The sequence below is a fragment of the Excalfactoria chinensis genome, chromosome 5 (genome assembly GCF_039878825.1).
Source record: "Excalfactoria chinensis isolate bCotChi1 chromosome 5, bCotChi1.hap2, whole genome shotgun sequence".
NCBI lineage: Eukaryota > Metazoa > Chordata > Aves > Galliformes > Phasianidae > Excalfactoria > Excalfactoria chinensis.
This window is the reverse complement of record NC_092829.1, coordinates 54,961,029-54,977,455: the sequence shown is the minus strand read 5'-3', so window position 1 is coordinate 54,977,455 and position 16,427 is coordinate 54,961,029. Positions and strand designations below refer to the sequence as shown.

General features: G+C 49.9%; 1 protein-coding gene across 1 annotated transcript in view; it reads left to right on the top strand.

Moving 5' to 3' along the window:
• KDM2A (lysine demethylase 2A) overlaps window positions 1-16,427 on the top strand; it is a 32,703-nt gene that overhangs the window by 10,212 nt on the left and 6,064 nt on the right. Inside the window, exons 4-13 of the mRNA XM_072337645.1 lie at window positions 282-420; window positions 1,527-1,605; window positions 2,870-2,916; window positions 3,282-3,460; window positions 4,730-4,836; window positions 5,463-5,556; window positions 8,116-8,269; window positions 10,060-10,175; window positions 11,011-11,137; window positions 12,347-12,759. Coding sequence (XP_072193746.1) covers window positions 282-420; window positions 1,527-1,605; window positions 2,870-2,916; window positions 3,282-3,460; window positions 4,730-4,836; window positions 5,463-5,556; window positions 8,116-8,269; window positions 10,060-10,175; window positions 11,011-11,137; window positions 12,347-12,759 — 1,455 coding nt within the window. The remainder of the gene's footprint in view (window positions 1-281; window positions 421-1,526; window positions 1,606-2,869; window positions 2,917-3,281; window positions 3,461-4,729; window positions 4,837-5,462; window positions 5,557-8,115; window positions 8,270-10,059; window positions 10,176-11,010; window positions 11,138-12,346; window positions 12,760-16,427) is intronic.

The following is a 16,427-nucleotide window of genomic DNA, read 5'->3' as shown; positions in this document are numbered from 1 at the left end:
GTTAGTTGTAGGAGGAGCAAATCTGATGGTGTGTTTGGGATCCAGGACCCAGGTTGCCTGATTAGATTTCAGCATATCTGCTGAAAATTGATACCAGCAGTGTTTGCTGGGCAGGAGGCCTAGGGGATAGCATAAAGCATAGTGGTATGCAGTCTCTTCTTTGGGAGTAAGGCTGTGTGGGTTCACAGAGACTGCTTGCTGCTGGGTGGAGGGGGGACAGCTGGGAGCTGGGTGTTCCTCCTGGAACGTAACTCTCACCTGCTGGCCTGTTCTCTCTGCAGCGTGGCACAATGCGGCGGCGTTATGAGGACGATGGCATCTCTGATGACGAAATTGAAGGGAAGAGGACATTTGACCTTGAGGAAAAGCTCTCTACCAACAAGTTTAATTCTACCTTCGTCATCTTCATGGAAGGCAAAGGTTTGTGCTCTGGCTATGGCTTGTGCTGTTGCTGTCTGTAACCAGACAGCTACTGTGGTTTTCCTCTTCTCCACTGCAGTGTGGTGTGTGAGGTGACCTTTTCTCCAAGCTTTTAAAAGAAAGCTGACAGTGATTACAGCTGGATGTGTTCTCTGCATCTGACTACACACTGAGCCTCCCTGGCTGCCAGCAAGAAGGGCAGTTGTAGCGATGATCAGATCCCTTTCCAATGTCCTGTGCTTTGCTGATTTTTGTTTTCCATTAAAGCCGAGGAAACTGCTGTTCATGCTAGTTTTGGGCTTTCCTCTCCTGTAAACTGCTTTTGTAACCCATGTGAAGCAGAGGAGGCAGGAACGTTATGCTTTCACCCCTGCAAGTCCTGCAGCAGTCCCCAGGCAGCTTGCCAGCAACATGGGCCTTATCAATAAAAGTTTGCTTCAAGCTTTCCAAGTCCTTAAGCCAGGAAACTGGTAACGGGGAGTATGAATGGGAAGTGGCATGAAGTAAGCTCACTCTGGAGAGAGATGTTCCAGCCTGCAGCTCTGCAGGCTTGCTAGTACACATGGCAGCCAGGAGCTGGGTTTGCCTGGGACAGCACCTGGAATTGCAGCCACATGTCTGCTAGATGCTCAGCTGAGAGTACATGGGATCTCCCTGCTGTCTTCTACCATGTGCACAGCTCAGTAGGATGTCCTTTCGTCACACAATCAGCGTAAGCCCTCATGAGGATTTACCATGAGGGAGGAAGTCCCGCTTGGCTGTGAGTTTCTTAGGAAGGCAAGGACTGGAAGCCCATGCTGTTTCTCTGTCTAGCCCAGCCTCTGGAGCAACTCCCCCTCCCTCCCAAGCAGTTGCCTAAGAGTTGTCAGCAGCACACACCATGCTGCTTACAGAGCTGACACAAAGGAGTTCTGTGGGTGCATGGGAATGGCAAGATTCTTTCAATGGACAGCTGTGCCACAGAGATTTGAGGAGCAGCCCAAGCAGAGTCTGAAGCTAGTTTGCAGGGAGCAAGATTCAACTAGAGATCCTGTCTAACCTCTGTTTTTATATAATCCTCTGCAGGAGTCTCTCCTAACGCCTTCTTCCTTTTCTCCCCTCACCAGACTTCACAGTTGAATACATCCAGCGAGGTGGCCTGAGAGACCCCCTCATCTTCAGGAGCTCTGATGGCCTGGGTATAAAGTAAGTGTTGGAGCACAGAGCAGTGGGTGGCTGTGGCCTGGTTTCTTGTCTGACTCCATGTCACAGGCAATGTGATACTGGTCACTGGATCTGTGCTCTGCCAAGCCAAAAGAACTGTGCCCTGTCCACACTGTTGAGAAAACAGAGAAAAGCATCTTCCATCTCACATATCCTATTGTTACTAGTCTGCTTGGGCTTAAGATCGGAGAGTTGAATTGGCTGTATGTCATCACAGTTCAAGCAGGTACCTGGCAAATGTTACTACTGCTCTGAGGCAACATCTGGCTTGTTTGGGATGTTTTTGCCTAATAATACAGGCAGACGTTGCCAGATATTTTACAAAATGCTTGACTATCTGGCATTTTCCAGAAGTCAAACCTAGTCTTTCCAATATGTTTACTGCTAAGCTGCTATCTTTCTCTTACTACAGTAAGTCAGTTAAGGTTTACTGTTTTGAGTATAAAGCTGTACTGATTGAAGACTTTGTGCTGTTTGTTGGTGTACCTACTGTTGGGTATGTATGTGCAGCACGGGTATGATATGTAGTTTTAGGGCAAGGAACACTTGCCCTCAAAACATTACTGCTGTCAAGTTGGAGGAATAAGTTAGTTTTAGCAGACTTTGTCAGAACCACCATCAGCAACATCAGTCTTAAATTCCTCAGCTAACTATGAGAAAATGGACAGTACATAATAGAGTGCATGGAACACTGTGCTCTGATGAGTATGTGAAGAAATGGTGCCAGGCTCAATCTTAGCAACTGGCTGACTTCAGAGGACACATATTTGGTACCGAAGGTTACAGTGGGGGTGAAACAGGATTCCCTTGAGCTTTTGTTTATTTCTCTGGGTCTCGAGCTGCTTGAGTGACTGCCTGCCCATTGTGCTTGTGACAGCAGCATTTGTGTAGATACAGTCAGAGTAGTTATATTGTGTTAGTGAGTATACTGCCTCTACTAGTCTAGTTGTGCCCTTTGTACTGGGACAACCCATGCAAAGAATCCTTAAAATGAGAGCTGGGATTGTGTAGTTCAGTTTATTTGCCAGAAGTCACTGTGCTCAGTAGGTGTTATATCCTGTTCCCAAATCATGCTTGCTTACCTAGACTTGTGCCACTAGAGACCTAGATGCAAGGTCCTTGTCTATATCTTCACCTGCACCCATCAGACAAAAAAACACAGTGGGGATGAGAAGAGGTTGCAGGTGGGAGGAGTGTGCAAACAGAAGTGCTTCATGATTTTTTTAGCAAGGTGTTTGTCCCACAGGATGCCAGATCCGGACTTCAGCGTGAACGATGTACGGCTGTGTGTTGGTGAGTGTCTCTCGTTGTCCAGGAGCCACAGTAAATGTCAGTTTGAAGATAAGGAAAAGCAGGGAGTCATCAGGTGTATCAAAGCCAGAAGCCTGGTTTTGTGGCACCCCTATTTGCAGCTGGTAGAACCTTGAGCCATACTTTGCCAGTGGGTCACAGCCTTTACCTGCTTGAGCAGTCTGGTTTGTCCTGCTTCAGCAGCTTCTGTTTTGATGTGGGTATGGAAGAAGATGAAGTTATGGGAGAGGCAAAGACATTGCAGGCATGTGTGGGTGGGTTCTTTGAGGAGGAGCATCTAGATTGTCTCTTCTGGGAGGCCTATTGTGCACAGGAACAGCTCCAGTAATATTTGTCCATTCTGGCAGGGAGCCGGCGGATGGTGGATGTCATGGATGTAAACACACAGAGGGACATAGAGATGTCCATGGCACAGTGGGCACGCTACTATGAAACACCTGAAGCTGAACGGGAGAAACTTTACAATGTCATCAGCCTGGAGTTCAGCCACACCAAACTGGAGAACCTGGTGCAGAGACCTGCTACGGTCAGTGCAGTTTTTCCTGCAGGGAAGTCCCTTCCCTTGTGCTTGTGGTCCCCTGCTCTCAAAGTGTGGCAGGAGAGGAGCTGTTCATAGCATGCGTGGGCTCAGCCAGGGCTATGCTCTGGAAGCTGTTGGAGCTGGTTCTGTGTTTGACTTGGATATAGCAGCTAATCTTACAGTGTACTGTTCAGCCTCAGCTGTAGAGACCATGGTGCGTGATTCTGCAGAGAACTACCTTGTTCACTACCTGTTGGCAATTGGAGAAGTGGAAGTGATTTGCAAAGGAATAACAGAGTAAACTGCTCCTGCTGGCTGGATGTCAAGAACAGATGCAGAGGTCAAACAAGCATCTGAGTTTGGATAGAGAGGTGCAGTGTGTTGAGGCATAATGGGAATGCTATCTCCTGGCCTCTCCATTATCTGGTCCCATTGTCTCTTTGATACTGGGTGCAGAGACTTCAGTGCCAATGAGGCCTAAAATCAGACGACAGGGCTCATCAGTGCTTGCTGCATTTTGAAAGTACAGCAAAATCTGGAGTGAAGCTTCATGGCTTATTAGGGTAACGCACTGGTGTCTGACTGCACAAGGTGGCAGGAAGTGTAGCTGATGTGAAGTGCTGAAGTCTCTGAGAGCAGGGAGTGCCCTGGAATACAGCATGGCATTCTGTCTGTCTGGAAGGTGAAGAACCTGCTGACCCTACTGAAGTGTGACAAGCGGGGTATCTGTCCTGAACTCCCTCTGCAATCAGCAAAGAGAAACAGGCAGCTCTGAGGGCCACTTGTTTCTCCCTGCTAACTGTAGAGGGAGCCTGGATATCAGTGCTTGCTCTGGCTCTGCTGAACCTGAGCAACTTGTAGCCTATCCCCACAGATACTGCCCAGCAGATGTTTTATGTAAGCTCAGTGTATAGCAGTTTCTGGCTGACCCCGTAAGTGGAAGAGCAGCATCCCCATTCTTGTGATCTTGCTGTGGTGTTTGCTGCTCAAATTCATTCATCACTAACTTGAGAACAGCTGATCTCAAATGCTTTACACATTGCAGCAGGACACAAGAAAAGCTGATGAGGTGTGCAGGAGCCAAAACGGGGGTGTTGTGGCCATTCAGCTAAAACCAGAGGCTCTCCTTTCCTTTCTAGGTCCCACAGTTTGTTGTGGTTATGCTCTGAGCTGAGTTTGCTGGCAGTGTGTGCCATCACAGTAGTTATGGTAGTTCAGTGCAAGGGTATTGTGCACCTTTCATCCATACTCATGTCTCTTGCTTTTCTGCTGCAGGTGGATTTGATTGACTGGGTTGATAACATGTGGCCCAGGCACCTGAAGGAGAGTCAGACAGAGTCTACGAATGCTATTTTAGAGATGCAGTATCCAAAAGTGCAGAAGTAAGTGATTTGTTTTGCTGCCATTGGCACAGCTCGGGATCTCTTGCAAGAAATCCCTTGGAATTCTTGGAAACCCAAGGGAGAAGCAATTTGCTCCAAGGGGGGGAGTGGGAGGAACAGCTGTGCCACCCTGCACCCCCTCCATCCCATTAATTTTAGCGGGTGACATTTGCATTGATAACTCTGCAGAGAGTTATTAAAGCCTGTGCCATGTGCTGTGGGGGGAAGGTCAGTCATGTCACCTCAAGGAGCTTTGAGGAATCTCTTGATGCTTACTGCTTTGAGGCATCTGGAGTCCCCTGAGTTGTGAAGTGCTGCCTGTCCTTCACTATAGGACAGACCTGGGTCTTGAGGGTTTCTAAAGTTGCTGAGAGGGTGAGGATGAAAGCTCTCCTCTTGCCTGGACTAGATCTTCTTGCAGGGGTGTGACAGAAGTGTGAAGTGAGCTCTCCCACAAATCACCTCCCTGCAGCTAAAGTGCTTAGCACTGCTGTGATGGGTTTCAGGCAATGCACTGAGCAATTGACTGGGGTTTGGGCAGTGTGTTCACTTTGAATATGCTGCATTTATTTAAAAATGTGGGTCACCACCTGTTTTCACCTTCTTCTCGTTTTGGTTCCCAACAGGTACTGTCTGATGAGTGTCAAGGGCTGCTACACTGATTTTCATGTGGACTTTGGTGGTACTTCTGTGTGGTACCACATCCACCGAGGAGGAAAGGTAGGAGGATAGTCCCTATTGGGAAAGGTGAAGGTGCTTTAGGGGGGGGGCAATTTCTAGTGTCATCTTCTATTGATCGTTGAAGATGCGTGTCCGAGGCAGTGGATTTAAGTCTTTTCACCCTAAGCTTGTTTATGTATGGCTCTTAGAAGTAGCTCAGGCACTCAGAGGTCCACCAGGCACAGGCTGAAAACTCATGCTGTAGAGATGATGCTGACAAACTTTACAAAAAACTGGATGGTACAGAGTATAATGACCCTATTCATTCAATGCCTTGGGTTTCTGAGGGATCATTCGGCTACGTGACTGATCACTTCTTGGTGTCGTGCAGACAGCAACCCTGAAAGCAACAACAGCCAAAAGAAAAATATCTAAAGAAGAATGAGAGCCTTGTATAGCTTAGTTGTCCAAGGATTTTGAATAGTCAACAGATGTGTGAGGGTGTCACCTTAAAACATCAAGTGATTTCAAAAGTAGAAACTTTCAAAATGAAGATGAGGGAAAGGCTTTCAGTGCAAAACTTATTTTAATGTCTTTTTTGGGGTAGCAGTAGTTCTGAACTGGGACTGTTTAGTCTGGGGAAGAGGAGTCTGAGGGAAGACCTTATTGCTCTCTTCAAATACCTGAAAGGTGATTGCTGTGGGAGCAGGGCTGGTCTCTTCTCACTGGTGACAGAACTAGGGGAAATTGCCTCGAGTTGCACCAGGGGAGATTTAGGTTGGATATCAGGAGAAACATCTTTACAGAAAGGGGTTGTTAAGCACTGGAATGGACTCCCCAGGGAGGTGGTTGAGTCCCCATCCTTGGATGTGTTTAAAGATAGATTGAATTTGGTGCTCAGGGCCAAGATTTAGCGGAGGGTTGTTAGAGGTAGGGTAGTATGATTAAGTTGTGGTTGGACTTGATCTTTAAGGTCTTATCCAACCTGAGCAATTCTGTGATTCTAACAGTGTCAGATGTGAGCTTCTTGTCTGTAGTCATTTCCTGTAGTTGAATTAGTCCAAGACTTAAAAACTGAACCCCAGTTTTTTTGAGATAAAGTTAACCAGGTTACAAACTTTGTCTTTGCACAGTTTGCTCCCCCGTCAGTTGTTTCCAGACAGAGTCAAGCAGGGATTTCTCTGTGCCAGGTATTCCTTACTCCAGCTTGATGTATGTGGGCCTGGTTAGAAGGAAGCCCATCTGGAGGAGAAAATGTAAAAGTGCCAGTCCTCTCTCCTGCCCTTTGCAAGGCGAATTGCACCTTAAACTCTGCTTATAGTTGGATTTGTTGCATCTGTTCTCTTTCAGAGAAGTGATCTGTAGCAATTCAGATGCTTTAATACTGAAGGAGCTAGCTTATGCTTGCAAAGTTAAATGCCCTAGCTAGCATTTCATCTACCCTAGAGAGCACAATCATGTTCAGCAAGTGAAACTTAAACAATACCAAGTCCTTTCTGGGAGCAAATCAATAGCCGTGGGATGGATGCACCCACTGTCACTGATAGTCTGTGCTTCAGCAGTAGCACTACAATAGCATAGAGAAGGTTGTGTTTAAATTTTTGCTAACTGCTGTTGTCAGCTGTACTGTAGTTAAGGAAACTAGGCACTGCTGTTGAGGGGACCAACGCAGCAGATTCAACATTGTGTAGTATAGTGAGTTGGTGCAGTCAGAGCAGGGAAATCTGATGGTAGCTTACCATGCTGTATAAGCAGAATTTACCAAAGGCAGGCCTCACCTCTGTTGCCCAGTGAAATGCACCCAGCTCCTAAACTTAGCCCTTGAGAGCAACTGGAAGAATCCTGGAGCTTCCTGGTTAAAGCTGTTGATCACCCAGGATTGAATTCATTAAGGATCCTCTGCGGTGGGTGAGAACAGATCTGTGGGAAGAAACTGGCTACATGGACAGCTACTGGGAAATTATACTATCTCATCTTTCTCCACTGACTTAAGCTGGGTTTTGGGAAGGCAGCAAATTCTATCCCACTTGAAGAATCTGAGCTTTCAACCTACTTCTTTTTGCAAAGGAGTTGTAGCTGCCAGACTCTCCCATAATTCTGATTATGGGATCGGCTCTACTGATTTCTCATAACACAAGCTAACAGTGTCTGAAGAGCCTAGCAGAGGGGTAGATATTTACTGGCGAACCTGTACTGTGCAAAGGCTGAGAAACACAAATCTAGTTCAGCTGTAGTTCTGAATAACACATCAGCATTCAGAAAGAGACAAGTAAATATCTCCTTTGTTTCAGTGCTCTCGCGTCTTTAGTGGGCTTTATGTCTGTTAACACTGACTTTGTAAGTAATGCCTTACAGAGCATCCCAGGCTCAGTCTAGAAATGGTGCTTGGTGCATCAAAGGAGGAAGACCCTTGTTCAGTGGCTTGTTCTCTCAGATGGGACAGCTTCTTTGGTCACTCAACTGGGGATTTTTGCAGGTCTGCATCCTCTGAGGGGGGTGGGGGAAGGCAAAGATTTTTGGATATCTGGGGAGGGAGTAGGACAGTTTTAGAAGAAGCGGGAGATGGTCAGTAGCTATTAACAGTACAGTGACTTACATATGTGTTTTCTTTACTTGCAGATCTTCTGGTTGATCCCTCCTACACCCCAGAACCTGGAGCTCTATGAAAACTGGCTTCTCTCAGGGAAGCAGGGAGACATATTTCTTGGGGACAGAGTGTCAGAGTGCCAGCGCATCGAGCTCAAGCAGGGTTATACATTTGTCATCCCCTCAGGTACTGCAGGGTGGGGAGTTGCATCCTGTCTTTTGCCAGGGTTGTGGCAAGAGGCTGAAACTCCTGAGACACGAGCAGAATCGGGACAGGCAAAATCTAGCTTTCTCCTTCATGAGTAGAAGAGAGAGAGCAATGTTATGTGGCTCTCTTGCTTGTTGGCTCTCAAAACATGACTGTCATGGTACTGCCGATTCAACACAGGTGTCCAAAAGGCTCTGTCTGACTTTCATCACAAAAGGAGGCTTTCCCAAAGCCCATCACGCTAACATGTGGCAGCCTCCATTACCAACACGCACTGCTTTGCAAGACAGCACAGCTCCTCTGCTTTCCAGCTCTCTTGTGAAATCTCTGTGAAGTTGAATACAAATCATGAAGCAAGAAAGAGAGATAGTGTGTATGTTTAGGGAAGATGGGAAGACTGGAAAGTGTAGAGCTGTAAGTGAATGCTGGAAAATCCTGAAACCTGATAAGGGCTGGGAAGCAGTAATATGGATACACTGGCAGGTAAGAGCCTTGCAGAGGACTTGGGCAGGGAGACTTTATGTTAGAGAGTGGGAACATTCTTAAAGCTCCAAGCTAACAGTGGTCCACAGAAGGGAGCAGAACACTGATTCTGGCTCTTTTCTCTGGGTGATCCCTTGATTTTGGGCATAGTTTCTTAAGGCAAGTTAAGAGAAATCCTAAGCCTGAGTGAATGGGAGTGCAGCAGCAGCGTCTTGCATGCCCGTTCGGTGCAGTGCTGGGCTAGAAAACAGCAAAGGTGGAAAAGATGGAGTGCAGAGTTGGGTGAAACAGCAACCCAAGTTGAGTGTTGGCAGGAGCTGGCTCACATCCTTTTAGAGCTGTAATTTAGACCTGGGGTGTCTGTAAAATGCCCTAGCAGTAGGGAATAATCTCTTGTAAGGAGAAAGATTATTGGACCCTTTTCAAGGCTTCGAATAAAACTGCCACATAAAAACTAGGTCCATCACACTGTCTCAGATGGCAAAAGATGTCATAACCTGCTGTTTCCTGTAACAATAGTGCAGAAGTTAGCTGTGTTGTATACACATCCCTGTATCTTACCAGGAATAGAAAGCAGCAGAGGTTGTACAAGTCTTTTGAGTCATGGTGTCTTGACTGACTCTTTGCCATAAGGGAGCCCATGCTGGAATCTACAAAATGTTGGGCTTGTCTGGATCAACCTTTGAGACAACAGAGCTGGAACTTGATTTACTTTGAGGGTTTTTCCCATTTTTAAATAAACTTTGGTGCTGCTGATGTTTTAAAGTATAAAGCAACTAGAAAGCAACTGGCAGAGACACTGGAATGCAAAAAGTTGTGGATGGGAGGTAGATACTGGCACACTCGCTACCTTGGGAAGATTAATTTAGGTGTGTATGTATAAATCTGCCTCTAGCTCTTAGATGGGTAAGGTAAGCTGAGTATTGAGTAGTTTACTATTGATGCTTTGTGAGGACTAGACGTTGCTGTGCTAAAGGAAGCGTCAGCCTTCCTTGAAGAGCTGGGGTGCAGATGGTCCCATCCTTTCCTTCCTCTGCTGGCTCTGGCTGATGTGATGTGTCGATGGCCAATCTGTTAACAGCTGACCTAGGTATGGTTTAAAGCCTAACTATCAGAGTAAGCCTATCTGAGCAGTGTGTAAGTTATGCAGATTTGAGAGCCATTCTCCAAAGACTGCAGTTGGTAAAAGATTTCAAAGGAATTGACTTAGTAAGGATTTAAGTAGTTGTGAGACCTTGACCTCCCCTAGTGACTCAGCAGAACTCTTCAAACTCTTTCTCCCAAAGGTTGGATCCATGCTGTGTACACTCCCATGGACACGTTGGTTTTTGGAGGCAACTTCTTGCACAGCTTCAACATCCCTATGCAGCTCCGGATCTACAGCATTGAAGACCGCACGCGGGTGAGAAGGGCTAGGAGGAAGCAGCCTCCTAGGATGGCAGGGAGAGCACAGGAGTAGTGGTGTGCAGGCAGGCAAGCTGCATCTCACCCTGTGACAGATTGCTGGAACTCCCCTGCTAGATGTGCAGGCAGGAGCTTGGGTGAGGGACAGCCTGTAGCACATGTTAGGGCTTGCTGTGTTCCTTCACGCTACCTCCAGACTGATGTCAGGCATCAGGGTTGGGAGCATTGCAGGGAGTGTGATGGGGATCTCCCGTAGCAGAGCAGCCAGGGAGGAGGAAGGCTTCAGCAGATCTTTGGGAGTGCATCCAAGCACTATGCCTGTGCCCTTAGCCATCTGCCTTCTGCTCCTGTTTGATGTTGATCCTAGACTTTGATGTGATAAAGATGGCTGAAACAAAAGGCTCCCAGAAAACTCAAGCTAAGAATGCTGCTGTCAGGTGGGTGCTCTCCCTTGTTTCTTGTGGAGATGTGGCTCCTACAGAAAAGCCTTGAGACAGCCCTGTGCTGTGTCATCTGCTGCTCTCGTGTACTAAGGAGGCCTGAGAAGGAAACACAGCGGAGAGCTACAATCCTAACAAGGACAAAAGAAATGTAAATGTTCACGACTTGCAAGGGAGAAGTGCCTAGTGTCTGCTCCGCCTGGCCTCTGTTCTCCTTCCACATGGAAAAATGACATCTGGCATGGATTCTGCTGTTACACATGTACATGCATTTCCTGCCTCTTGGGGGGGGGGGGGGGGGGGGGGAAGAAATCAAGCTTGCTCAAGGCAGTACAGCAGTTTGCAGCCCTGTGCAGAAGGCAGTCTGAACTGATCCTCTTTCCTCTTCTGCAGGTCCCAAACAAGTTTCGTTATCCCTTCTATTATGAGATGTGTTGGTACGTGCTGGAGCGCTATGTCTACTGCATCACCAGCCGTTCCCATCTCACCAAGGACTTCCAGAAGGAATCACTCAGCATGGGTGAGCTCCTCTCCAGCCCCTGCTCCTCCTTCTCACATGCTGCTGCAGGTCTGTGTGGCAGGCAGGGAGAGGGCTGTGTGGGATAGAACTCAGGACCCTCACTTCCTCCATTTCACAGGGTGGTTTCTCTGGGTGTTTCCTCTCATTTCCCTGTCTGTTGTACTGAGCAATCAGAGGGCAGACTGCTTCCTCCTTTGCTCTTGTGTCAGGCCAGGCTCCTTGCAGCTGCAAAACCAGCAAACCAGTTCCTGGCCTTGCTCATACAAGCAAAGCCTGTAACAGAAGAGGGGAGGGATGCTGCGGTAACCACGCCTCGCTGTGGGGCTGTAATGCTTTCTTGCTGATCAAGGCCTTCCTGCATACGGAGTTGGAGGAGCTTTGTCAGATGATCTTCAAGAGGTGTTTGGCCTCCTTAAAGCCTGTGCAGCAGTTCAGGAGATTGTTGCAGATACACTTCTTGAGACTGGGAAAGAGCTGAATAGCCTCTGCCTTAGGCCCTCGGAACAAATTTGTACTCTCTCCTCAGAGAGGATCTAAATGCCCACGGACTGGACACTTTCTTTATGGCCAGAGCCTTCTGGGAACTTTGGAGAATCACTCCCAAATATTTTTAGCCTCAGAGGAAGGTGCTTTGTTATGCATAGTCAGGCTCAGAGACCTCGTGGTCATCTGGAAAGCCCACATCCCCTGCCTTCCATCAGGATTGAGGTCCCAGGTCCCACCCAGGACCAGATGGCTAGAGATGCCAAGCCCTCTCAAAATAAAGCTGGACTTCAGCTCTGCTGTCATCTCCTGGAAGAGGTTTCCCACATCCTGGGCCTGGCTTTCCACAGACTGACTGGGAGTAGGAGACAGTCTGTGGAAGGAGGAGTTCCTTTCTAGCAGCTGTATCCACTGCCCTTTCTCTGGTCTTGTCCCACATGTATCTGTTGTGCCAGTAATACACTTCACTGATGGTGTGTCTCAACATACTAAAGGAATTAAATTTGGTAAAAACAATTACTTCTCAGTTATTTTCATTACCTGTAATGACAGTTTGTTTATAAATTTCCCCCAAAGCTTGGAATTCACTTAAAGTTTAACTTCTGAACAAGGCTTTAAGAAATAACTAAGTCTGGATAAATCTGAGGGCATTCCTTTAAAAACTGAACGTTTCCTGTGACCAGTTGGCCAATGGGATGTAGTCTCATGCTTTCTCTTTCATGGCAGATATGGAGCTGAGCTCCTCAGACTCAGTAAACATGGAAGAGGAGGAGGAAGAGGAGGATGCAGCAGGGAAGGAATCAAGGAGACCAATTACGAGACAGTCTGTTCTTACCAGCCCCGTAGCCAATGGTGCCAATGTGGACTATGATGAACTGGGCAGGAGCTGCCGGAGCAGCATGCCGACTCTGAAGAAGAGCCCATCTATAGACTCCTCTGACTCTAGCCGGGGCTCCCAGAATGGCCAGGCCTGGGAGCCACATGGTGGCAGTCCACGCAAGAGCAGGAGGGTGCACCTGACACAGTTTGAGCTGGAGGGGCTGCGCTGCCTGGTAGACAAGCTAGAGTCACTCCCTCTGCACAAGAAGTGTGTTCCCACTGGCATCGAGGATGAGGACGCCCTCATCGCTGATGTCAAGGTACGTAGGCTTGAGAGCACCACATGTGACGCTGCTCCCTGGATGTGTTTGTTTGCTGGTGTATCATAAGGAAACATACCCTTCCCCCCCCCATGAGGAATTCATGTGCATTCGTGGTTTTAAACTAGTCATGGGGGTGATTGTCTGCAGGTTTCTTCTCCCTATTATGTAAGGTGAATGTTGCACTGGGTAATGTTGAACCAACTGATGCTGCAGGACAGCCCTGACTTGGATTTTGGCTGGGCCTTGTCTGTGTCCCTTACAGGTGCCAGAGCTCATTTGCAGCATGGTTTGTGCCGTGTTCTGGCTCTGGCCTCCTTGGGCTGTTGGACGCTGTGATAGTTGGGAGTGCCTTGTCCTGGGTAGAATTGTCTTTGTTTGGGTTGTTCACACTAGATGTTGATCCTGGTTTATATGAGAGTCTTTGTCCAGCTTTGCACCCTGTGCTACATCTGATCTGCTTTGCCACCTCTTTGTATCATAAAATCATGAAATATTCAAAATTGGAGGTGACTCAATGGGGTCATGGAATCCACCTCCTTGGTGTTTTAGCCTTTTCAGTGTTGAAGTGAGAATTTCAACCCTGTGTTCCCTGTAAGGTCCATCTTAGTTCCTTAACCCAGTTACTTCCTGCTCCCTTTTTACATGACAGTGACCTGCTCAGCTGCCCGTACCAAAGCTGACAGCTAGATGCAGCCATAGGAGCGCCCTGCTCCTTGCTGTCCCCTTTCGAGGCATGGTCTCCAGACTTTGAGGGGCATTTGGTAGTCTGTTCTGTGCTGGGGGCAAGCATGCAGCCTGTGGTCCTACTGCTCCCATGGCTTGTAGATGCAAGAGACACAGGTCCCTGTATGAATCTGCTGGGGGCTGCAGCTCTTCTTTTCCCTCAGTTTTTCAAGTTGTCTGAGCCACCATGGCCCTGCGTGGACTGTACAATGCTGCAGAGAAACAGTAGCTGTGAGCAAGTTTCTCCGTTGGGAGTCTTGGTGGTCCTGACCAGAAGGAATGCCCCAACATGCTTTCAGCTGTACTCTGCTAACCCAGGCACGAACCTGGCAAACACTGCCTTTCCACACTGTCTCTTGTGTGGTGAGTTTCAGGGTGCCCATGGCTGGGGCGGGTGGAGAAACTTGTTGTTGCAGCCTGTGTTCCAGCCTGGCCTTGAGCACCTCCAGCTGTATCGCTGTCCATGGTCTGGTAGAGTCATTGGAAGGATCGCTGGCAAAGATGGGCACATGAGAGGGTCCTGTCACCTATGGACTGCTTCCACCCATCACGTTGAATCCTCATTCCTATAAACCAGCAGAGAAACAGTCACAAACTAGTTGCTTTGGGGCTCTGTCTGGAGGTGCTAGAGCACCAGGCATGCACCTGGTGCAAGGTCTGCCCACATGAGGGCCATCCCCTTGCTCTTTTGCCAGTGTTGTACTCTCCCCTGCCTGCTTTGCTTCTCTCATGGGTGACATCTGCCCAGAATGTTCCCCATGTTCTATCCCTGTCTCTGGCGATCTACCAAATGGAATTTGCGTTCCCAGGGCAATTGGTTTTTCTAGGTGCTCATGTTGAAGAGAAGCAGCGATTGTGGCATCCTGCTGAAACCTAGGGGATATAAAAATCATTGTTCCTCCCCTTAGAGAGGAGTGAGTGATCTCAGGACTCTCCATGGGTAATCAACTGCAGACATGAGGGATGTGGGCTGCTCCCCCCAAAGCTGAACAGTGAAGGTCAGACTGTGAGGCTCCCCGTGCTGGTATCATGGCTTTTGCAGCACATCTGATGCTTCCCACATAGTAGGCTGGGCTGAGGACCCCTCTGCTGTCTTTCTTTCCTGAACAGAGATGACCCAACAGGCTTAGCATTGATGAAGTGCTGGAGAAGCCCACAGGCTTTGCTATGGGCCTGAGCGTCCCCACTGCACTGCAGCCAACCCAAAGATCGTGGGTGTGCGTGTTGGGGGCGGTGATGAAGTCCTAGCACTGGGTCAGACAGCAGAACTGGGCAGGGCAGATAAAAGCTGCAGTTGTCTGCAGGAAGCCACATGTCAGGCATGGGAGCAGCTGCTTTGGGGGACTTGAAGTGCCCCCTCCATGTTAACGGAGGGGGGGGGGGGGGGGGACGGACAAGGTCTTGGAGAGCTGGGGTGACCTCGCTGTGGGTCTGCCCTCCTCTAGTGCTGAGGTCAGTGGTGCCTTTGGGGCCACAGCGGCTCCCAAACTTGATGGCGAGTGCCTCCAGGCTGGGAGGGCAGGGTGAACTCCCCGCGTTCTGAGGCGCTCCTCCTCTCACCTCGATTCGAGACCTTTCTCCCTGCTCACGTCCAGCAAGAACCCGGAATCTGCTCTGCAGGAGACAAAAGGAGGCTTTGGGGTGGCTCTCCCTTGACCTGGGGACATGGCCGCGTTCGCCGGTTGCGGCGGCGGGCGGGCGGTGGGCCACGTCGCCGGGCCCCTCTGCACCAATTGGCGCGGCGTAATCGCCGTGCCGCCCCTCCCGGCTCTGCAGCAGAATGGCTCTGCCCTCTGCTCGCTCGCTCGCTTTTTCTCTTCTGCCATCTTCCCGTTGCAAAGCATTGCTGGGAACCGCATGTGGGTGACGCAGCAGCATTGTTTCAGGCTCAGGAAACTGCCGCTGCTGCCCAAGGGCTTGAGAGGAGCACGCGGCTGCCGGCGTGGCTGCTGGATGGAGCTGGGGAGGAGCTGGGGCCGCTCGGGGCGGGGGGCGCGGGCGCGCTTCTGGCCATGTCCCTGAGGACTGTGGATCCGGCGCGGGGCCGCATAAGCTGAGCCAGCCCAGGCAAAAAGAGGGGGGGCCCAGCCCTTGCCGTGTGGGCACCGAAACAAAGAGGGCTCGTCAAACTTCGCCCCGAGTGGCGGCCGCTTCAGAAGCGCAAGGTCAGGCGAGTGGTGATGCATGCGGGACAGGGAGGGGGCGCGGGGACGCGCTGGGGCTGTGGGGGAATCCGGGGCTCTGGAAGCTGGGGGTCCCTGCTTTCCTCCAGCGGGCTCTCGGGCTTGCATCTCCCCTTCCTGACCCTGGGATGTGCAGCCGGGGGTCCCATCCTCGCTGTACCCTTGAGCCCCTTGGGTTGGACCCACCGCCACCCCCCCCCCCCGCCACAGCTCCTTGCGCGTACCCACGTGTCTGTGCATGCACCCTTGGTCCCCGACCTTCTCTTTCGGCCTGTGTCCAGGGACGGTGGTCTGGGAGGCAGAAGGGCTGCAGGAAGGGCTGCAGGCAGGGCGCAGGGAAGGTCGTGGCTTCCTGTCTGTGAATCAGTGCGGGGTTGCAGTGTTGGAGCCAATCCCTGGGGATAGGGATGGGGTTGCTACCCCTGCCTGGCCGCAGGGGTGCTGGCTGGAGGCGCCTGCTGGCGTGGTCATGGCAACACCACGTAAATAAAGTACCTTTGCAGCAGGCGTGTCTGGTGGGCAGAAGGCTCAACCTCCTTGGAGAACGCAGAGTGCTCAGGGGATAACTCAGTGGGGTACTGGGGTGCAAGTCCCAAGGCTGTGGGGTAGGGGTGGACCTGTACGTGTCCTTGTCCCCACAGATTCCACAGCATCTCTGGAGCTTGCTGCTCTCTCCCTGCCCCTGTGCAAGGCCTTGGGGCTGAAATGCAAAGTGCTCATGCAGTCAACTCGGCAGAGCTTGTCTGGAATGTGGGGAGG